The sequence below is a fragment of the Parus major genome, chromosome 11, assembly GCF_001522545.3.
Source record: "Parus major isolate Abel chromosome 11, Parus_major1.1, whole genome shotgun sequence".
NCBI classification, from domain to species: domain Eukaryota; kingdom Metazoa; phylum Chordata; class Aves; order Passeriformes; family Paridae; genus Parus; species Parus major.
Window position 1 is genome coordinate 2,348,975 of NC_031780.1, and position 8,538 is coordinate 2,357,512.

The 8,538-nt window shown below is 47.3% G+C and overlaps 1 protein-coding gene across 1 annotated transcript; it reads right to left on the reverse strand.

Moving 5' to 3' along the window:
- Positions 1 to 680: 680 nt before the first annotated feature.
- Positions 681 to 7,743, reverse strand: EMC8 (ER membrane protein complex subunit 8). The gene is made up of 5 exons (XM_015640392.3): positions 7,478 to 7,743; positions 3,701 to 3,777; positions 2,216 to 2,285; positions 1,653 to 1,747; positions 681 to 1,531 (listed from the first exon to the last, which is right to left on the reverse strand). The coding sequence occupies exons 1-5, from the start codon at positions 7,673 to 7,675 to the stop codon at positions 1,372 to 1,374; spliced, it is 600 nt and encodes a 199-aa protein (XP_015495878.1). The 5' UTR covers positions 7,676 to 7,743; the 3' UTR covers positions 681 to 1,371.
- Between the last annotated feature and the right edge of the window lie 795 nt (positions 7,744 to 8,538).

The window sequence follows — 8,538 nt, forward strand, 5'->3', positions numbered from 1 at the left end:
TCCTCTCCTCCCTCCACCTCACCTCACGCCCTGTGGAATCTCACCTGCAGGGAACTCCACAGCCTGGGGGCATCCAAGGTCTATTCCCTGCTGTAAATGGGATTTTAGCCTTGTCCCATCCCTCAGCAAGACCAGGAGTAAAACTTGGGCTTATTGACTCCAAATCAAGAGGTTCTGACAGTTCCATTTTGAAATAAGCCCAGGCTGGATGGGGCTTGGAGCAACCTGGTCATGGGGAGGGTGTCCCTGAGATAATCTTTAAGGCCCTTCCAACCCAAACTCTGCTGTGATTTTAACACTAAGACTGGAGACAGGCAGACATTTTGTGGATATTTGGATTTTCCTTGTAACAACATTTCTGGGCAGGAAGAGAAGGAAATCTGGAGGAATTGTTGCAGGTTGAGGCTGTGCTTAACTAGAGCTGGGCAAACAACCACGAGGAGTGAGGCAACAAAGAGCTCTTCTAGGCTGGTATAAAGCTGCATTGTCCAGGAAACCTCTCCTTGGAAATAAATATTAATGGGAAAGACAAGGCAAGCTGGACTAGGCTGTATCCAGGCTCCCTGATTCCATCTACTTGGATCATGTGGAAAATGAGACTTGCTGATTAACCACCCCCAGCAAATGCACAAAATTAATAAAGTATTTCACTACTGTACACTCCAACTGCAGACTCAAACTCAGCAGTGTGCTTCCAGTCCTTTTTATAAATCATTTACTTTGGGTTTAACACATTCAAGCAGGAACTGTGCTTGCCAAGCCCAGGGAGAGCAGGAATCACCAGACTATTTGGGAATACTGCTTTAAAACTCTCTGTCATGCTAAAGCACTGCAAAACAGGTGACACGTGAGCATGGAACATCCTCAGCAGTTTGCATTTTACTGTGCCAAGAGAGTTACAATTCCAACCCAGGCCAGAAGAAACCATTCACCTCCCATTTGATCTATTTGCCCTTACAATCTCTCATCTGAGGACAGGATTGATTATTTTTTTGGAAAGGTATTTCCAGAAATCGTTAAAAAGTAACCTCTCTAAAGATTAGAAAAGCTGAAGTCAAAACCTTGGAATAGGAACAGTGGGAGCCAAGCAGAAGCAGTTCTGGTTTCCAAGGAATAGCAACATTCACTACAAGTGGGATGGTGTCCACGAGGACAGCTGCAAGTGACAGCTGGCAGCTCTTCCAGGGAATGTCACCACCAACATTCCGTGGCTTTACGGACACAGCACCGCGCCACGGGACAGGCCACTCCTCTTTAATCAGTCAGCTTTCCACACAAGGTACTGAATATTAATTTGAACATTCAAAAATAGCCTTTTTCTCTCTTCAGTACAGAGTGGGAATGCCCATGGGTTAGTCAGGAGGATCCCTCCTAGCACAGGTGCAGCACAGCTTTGTTGATCTCCGGGTTTGTCCAGTCGTTGCGGATGTCATCCAGGTGATTATCAAAATCCACCAGCGTCTCGTAGGATTTGCTGTCCAGGAGGGATGCAGCGATTCGCTGGGCTTCGGTCCAATCTTCACAGAAGTCACTAGGATGGAAAAGAACCAGGCATCAACAGGAATCACCACAAAAAAACCTCTGGGGAGTGAAGGCACGCTGCAGAGCCCTCCCCACAGCCCCACAGGCCAGGAAAGTCCCGGCTCACTCACACGTGTGGGTCCTTGCACCTCCACTTGTTCTCGTGCAGCTCGTACACGTGGATGGCAGGCTCCACACACTCCATGGTGAACTTGGTGTTGTCAACCTGGGGTGGGACACGGAAACACCACCTCAGTCTCCTCCTCGGCATCCCAGGAGATGAAACAAACCCGAAATCACTTTGTAAAAACAGGACATTGTACACCCATCCACTATTTTATCCTCAAACTGCCAAATTTAAGCTGTCAATGTCCTTTGTCACAGCAGTGAGGAGGCAAAGACCTGCTGGTGACATTAAATGTAAAAATTTAAGTTGTATGAGGAGGGCTGGAGCCAGAAATCGCTGCCTGAACATACAGAGAAAGCCTCCAGTTCCTCTGAGGTGGCAGAGAGCTCACCACAGTCTCTCTGTGGATTTACTTTGTACTTCACTGCTCGTTTCATCTCCTCCCCAGAGCATTTTGGAGGGGAAGAGAAACTGAATTCCTCGCAAAATGAGCCAGAGAACAGCATTTCCCTGGTCCAGCAGCAGGGCCAGAACACACAGGGGGGTGAGGGGAAGGAAGTTCTTTACCATGATGAGCGCAGTGTCCGTGAATCCCTCAGCAATCCGGGAGGCCACCTTCTCTGCAACCTGGTTTGGGCTGGAGCAGAAGGGAAAAGGAACTGAGTGATGGGAGCCAGGAGTTTCAGCTGAAAGCAGCGGGAAATGAGCTCAGAGAGATGTGAGGGTGGCTCTGGGTGCTTGCAAACAGGAATAAGATGAAGGAGCAGATGCCACAGCTGATAGAAGGCCCTGCAGCACCCCAACTGGAGCTCAGCTGGGTTTAGGAATGGCTTTGGAATGACAGGGAACCAACATTTTGTGGCCTTCTATCATCTTCCCTCAGACCAAAGACTTTGCCCTGGCAGGCATTTAAAAAAGAAACAGAGTTTTCTCCCCAGTCTGCACTGAAAACTTGTCCAAAATCAGATAACCTTTGAAAACCTTTACCACATTTCAAAGGTGACAATCTCTGTGTGGTGCCAGTTATCTCCAGAAATCAAACTGAAGTTTTAAAAAACCATCAAGCCTGTGATATTCTTTCAAACCTCAAAGAGAACAAACTGTAACTTCTCCTTAAAAACCTGTCCAGTGGATTTATAAGGAAAAGACAAATCATGCTTTTATCCCTGTTAGATACCTTAGAAGTCACAAGTGTTCTTTAAATAACATAATTGGCTCTGAATATACATTAACAAATAACTGGAATCTGATCATGATGGAATGGTTTGGGATGGGAGAGACCTTCAAGATCCTCTGATTCCATCCCCTGCCATGGGTGGGACACCTTTTACTATCCCAGGTTGCTCCAAGCCCCATCCAGCCTTGGACACTTCCAGGGATGGAGCACAATACTTCAAACAAGTTGCTCTTATTCTAATTAGTCCTAATCCTGGATTTGTCCAATAGATAAAGAGGGGAAAACACGGAATACACAGATCTAAAATTAATCTGTGGCTCCACAGGAAGGTCCCTTATTGTTTAGTGAGTAATCTGAGTCAGCCTGCAGGGAGAAAAATGACTAATCCTGAGGAAAAGAAGTGATAAATAAGAGCTATCACTGCCTGGCTGGCATCATCCTCCACTTCTCTACCACATAAAAAAACTGCTTTGAAAAAAAACTCAGCGGTGATTAAGAAATTTAGAAAGAATCAGGTCACTCCTGACTCTCCATAAGATCCTGGGAGTTGTCAGACTTTCCAAGATCCATACTGCACGAGCAAACACTCTGCAGATTTTGGCTTTTTCCCTGACAACTGCAATTGAAGAAGCTGGCACTGGTTCAAAGAGTGGCCTTTTATAGCAGCCACGGGAGGAGAGCAGGGATTCTGCAAAGCCTGGACTTTCTGCACCTGACCAAAGGCCACATCCCGCAGCCCCACGGAGACAATGTGGAAGCAGCTGACAGTTGTCAGAGTGAATCACACACGCCTGATTTATGGGGATGATTGCTGCTGGCAGAGTCCAAGGTACGAGCTAAAAGAGCAAACAGAAGGAAATATTGGCCCAACACACCTGGCATCTTTCACGCGTTCGTTCGCCTGGTAATATCCAGCTATCACGTAGCTGTTCTCCTTGCACCAGGAATCAATCTGGAAAAGCAATGGGAACAATAAATCCTAGGGAAAAAAAAAAACCCTAAAGGATTAAAAAAAACCCCCAAACCAACAGACAACCCAGGATGAAGGAAATCTCATGGCTGTCCTGTAAATAAAGCAGTGTTGCTCCATCTCTGCCACGGGGTTCTTGAAATAAATCCATATTTCTGTCTGGTTCTGGGCGTGCTCACAGTTGGGTTGATTGAGCTGGGATGGAGAAACCCAACAGAGCATTTGGAGAATGATGGGAAGCATTAACCAAATGGAGCAAAAGAGCAAGGAGCTGTCTCAGTCAAAGCCTGGCCTAAATCCGAGTGACAGGACAATTAAACTCAGCCTGGAGAGGGTTTGGGTCTCACCCACCAATGGCTGGGAGAATTTTCTGCCAGTGCTCGCCTGCCAAGGGACTTTAGAGAATGCTGCCCTGTTCTTGCAGAAAGGTTTTATTTCTAATGTCCCATTTCCAGGGGAAAATGCAACCATTTGGGGCCTTCATCAGAAAATAAAAGCTTGAGGTGACAGGCGAGTGTGAGGCAGAAGTGTGTCCCATTTAGCAGCTTTTCAACTGAGATAAAATTGTTTTCCTTTGAGAGTTCTTCCTTATTTAGCATCTCTATGTAAATGCTTCAACAGATGTTATTTTTTCATATAATTTACACAAGTTTTGATTTACACAAGTACAAAACTGAGGTAGTTTTGTTGGTTGTTGCCCTTTAATTAAATGAGTTTAAATGCTGCTGTTCTTGCTGCTTTAAACTGGAGCTGAATTCCTCCTGCTGAGTCTGGCTTTGAAAATATCTATCTATCTATATATATGATATCTATATATATATATGATGTTTTTCATTAGAATTGAGGGTATCAAGTCAGCAAAATACAAAGACAGAAGGGGAGGAAGCAGCTCAAATTTTCCTTTGCAGTCCCTAGAGAGCATGGCCTCAAAAAACCCTCCCCAGCTCTATTAAAAAGGACTCCAAAAATACATCTGGTGCTGACCTGTCGCATCCTGGGAGTCAAATCAATCTCATTTTCAGCAATAATTATTGTATTAGACTGCAGAACCAACCAAACAAAACAGCCATGTGAATAATCCAAGGGATGACACGGATTTAAGTGATAAAATAAAAAAGCTGTGCCGCCCTGCAAGAGCTGCTGTTTCAATTCCAAACCCATTTTGAGGGCTTAGGACTCTGGTTTTAATTGTTAGTGGTTTGAAAGCTTGGCTTTAGACAGTAAAATTAATAATAATGATAATTATTATTATTAAAAAAACTCAACTCTATCCATTTAAAAATTAAAAACCACAGTCTTAAATCCATTTTTGTTCCCTACCAAAGATTGTCTTGAATAGAAAGAAAAGAATGATTTTAAGTTCTCACTTTCCTAACTGGTAATTAAAAATTGCTTCTGCATAAAACAAAGGGGGGAAAAAAAAATCTCATTTTGGAATAAAAGCTGTTTCCAGCTGCAATTTCCAAGCCCAGCACTGTCCCCTCAGGTATCCTACAGCAATTAGCTCCTATCAGAAATATTTTTAATATTAGAAATATTTTTAGTCATGTCCAGCCCTGCCAAGGAAAAATCCAAAGTGGCTTTGCTTTGCTGCAGCCACCAGGGCTGGAAAAGCCTGGAAGGAGGAGGAGGAGGAGGAAAAGGAGGAGGAGGAGGAGGAGGAGCTGAGTGCTGTTCCAGGAGAGGGAAGTGCTCCTTGGCTTCTCCTTTTTGGAGCTGTGGTTGTAAAACCACATCAATTAGCTGAGAAATTCAGAGGCTCGAGTGCAACTTAATTCACTTTTTCTTAATGACTCTGGCTTGGAAAAGGATTTCAAAGTGCAAATTAAACACGGGAGCTTCTGCTCTGCCCTCTGGAGCTACGAATCTTGGGAAATCAGAGAATCCTGGAATATCCTAAGCTGGGAGGGATCCTCAAGGATCATCAATCCAGCTCCTGGCCCTGCACAGACACCCCAAATCCCTCCCTGTGCCTGGAAGTGCTGTCCAAACGCTCCTGGAGCTCTGGAAACCCTGGGAATGTGAACATTCCCTGGGGAGTTCAGTGCCCCACCACCCTCTGGAGGTGTTTGTTTGGGGTTTTTTCATTCCTTGTACCCCCTGAAAGTTTTAGGAGGCAAAGCCTTCAAGTTTGGAAGTGCCTCCTCTATTTCCAGATTAAATCTGGAGATTTTTGCTCCCATTCCATTCAGGGATGACTCAGGGCAGGGAAGAGGAGGTGAAACTTGTGGGGCTGGTTCTAAAAACCCTCCCACAGGGCCACCCTCAACCACAAATCAGCAAGAACCGAACTTGGAAAGAACAGATCCCATTAAATCCTGCCACAGCTGTGAAATCCTTCAGAATTGAAGCTGCTTTGCTGAAAGAAATGAGTTTAAACGCCCTGATCTCCCTGATTTATTCTGGATCCACACGCCAGGTTGTACAGAAGATGTGGAATCACCTCCTTTCCACCTTTTCCATGAACAAATCCAATTTTCAGAGCTGCTCTGACAGGATTTACTGACACCTTTGCCTTTGTTTAAACCCAGAACAGCAGCAAAAGGCCCCAGGCTCTTGTAAAATTCTGTGGTTTAGAATGGCTGTGAACCACACAGAGCTGTAGCAAATCCTAATTATTGTGGGAAACACCAAGAGTTTCCAACCTTTACCTTTTTGCACCAAAAACTGAGAGTAAATTAGTAAAGTTCTGCTATTGTTTTGGCTCTGGGATATTTTTTTCCTGTAGATGTTGCAAGAAACAGGATTTATCTCTTAATAATCTGATCCTGCTGCAAGATCTACACTGAAAAGCTGCACTGAAAGCCTAAAGTTTACCAAAATTCACTGCAACAAACACTGTGGAAAGACATTTAATTCTGATTTAATGAAAACACACAGCACTCTGCTACTCCTACACTGCTGTAAATACATTTAAAATGATAAATTTTGTGTTTTGTGGTAAAACTAACTGCTCAGGGCTCAGGCTCAGTTCCTGTCCCGTGCCTCTGGCTGCATTTCATCATTTCCAGGCTTCACAAAGATGTCAACATTCTCATGGCATTATCTCAGCTGAAGAAAACTGGAATTTATTTACAAGTAACTGGAATTTGTTTCCAAATAAAATCTTTATTAGGATGAAAAAGACTGAGAGAAACATTAAAGCTGAGTCTGGAGGAACCAGAAAACGGTAATTTTTAATGATGTCAAAAAGGGATGGATCTTCTTTTGCTCACAATCATATAATCACGGAATCATGGAGTGGCTTGGGTTGGAGGGAACCTTAAAGCCCATCCCATTCCATCTTCCACCATCCCAGGATGCTCCAAGCCCTGTCCAACCTGGCCTTGGGCATTTCCAGGGATGCAGGGACAGCCAGAGCTGCTCTGGGCACCCTGTGCCAGGGCCTGCCCACCCTCACAGGGAAATATTCCTATATTCCTATATCCCACCTAAATCCACTCCCTGGCAGTGGGAGCCATTCCCTGTGTCCTGTCTCTCCTCCCAGTCCCTCTCCAGCTCTCCTGGAGCCCCTTTAGGCCCTGGAAGGGGCTCTGAGCTCTCCCTGGATCCTTCTCTTCCCCAGGGGAGCTCTCCCAGCTCTCCCAGCCGAGTTCTCTCACCCTCTGGAGCACCTCCCTCCACCCTCCAAGCTGTGCCACGGCCCTTCCCCAGCTCCCGCATCCCTGCGGGAACACCTCACCAGGCTCAGGGCCACCTCCAGCATGGGAGCGAGCGCCAGCGTCCCGTGGAAGAGCGGGATGCAATCCACGAACAGCGCGGGCTGCGGCGGCCGCGGGGCCGGCGGCCGCTCGGCCACCAGCAGCCCGTTAACGGCGCAGTGCGGGTACTTGGCGCCGTGCAGGACCATCTTGCAGTAAGCCTGGGTGGTCAGCTTCATGGTGCCGTGCCCCGGCCCGCTCCGGCCCGGCCCGGCCCGCTGCGGCCCCAGCGCCGCCTCACGCCGCTCCCCGCCCGCCGCCAAGCGCCGCCGCCCGCCGCCAAGCGCCGCCAAGCGCGGCCGGCTTTGCGACAGCGGTGTGGGGTGGGTTTGGGGTGAGGGGAGGGAGGGGAGGATCCCAAAAATCCCTGGGATGGAGGGTGAAGGGTCAGGGGTGTGAGGGTGAGCACCGAGAGGGGCGGGGTACGTGCCTGAGGTGATGGCGGTGCCGTGGAATCACGGAACGGCAGGGTGGGTGAGGTGGGGAAACGCTCTGGGATCATCGGGTTGAGAAAAAGCTCTGGGATCATCGGGTTGGGAAAAAGCTCTGGGATCATCCGGCCTGTGACCGATCGCCTCCATGTCGTGGTGAATCGCAGGATGGTTTGCGATTGAATGGTTTTAAAGATCATTCTTTTCCAACCCTGACATCTTCCCCTCTCCCAGGTTGCTCCAAGCCCCGTCCAGCCAGGCCTTGGGCACTTCCAAGGATGCTCCATCCCAAATAATAAAGATGGTTTCAATATAAAAGGTAACAGCCTAAATTACTTCAGTGATGCCTCAGGCACATTTGGCCCCAGCTGTCACACAGATCCCTGCCCTGTCCAAACACCTGGAAGCTCTTGATGCTTTTTCCATCCTGGTTTTTGGCTGGTCCTGGGCTCCAAGCCTTGAATCCTGTGTCCATTTCTGGGCTTCTCACAACAACACCTTGGGAGGCTGGAGCACGTCCAGGGAAGGGAATGGAGCTGGGAAGGGGCTGAAGAATTCCTGAGGGAGCTGGGAAGGGGCTGGAGAATTCCTGAGGGAGCTGGGAAGGGGCT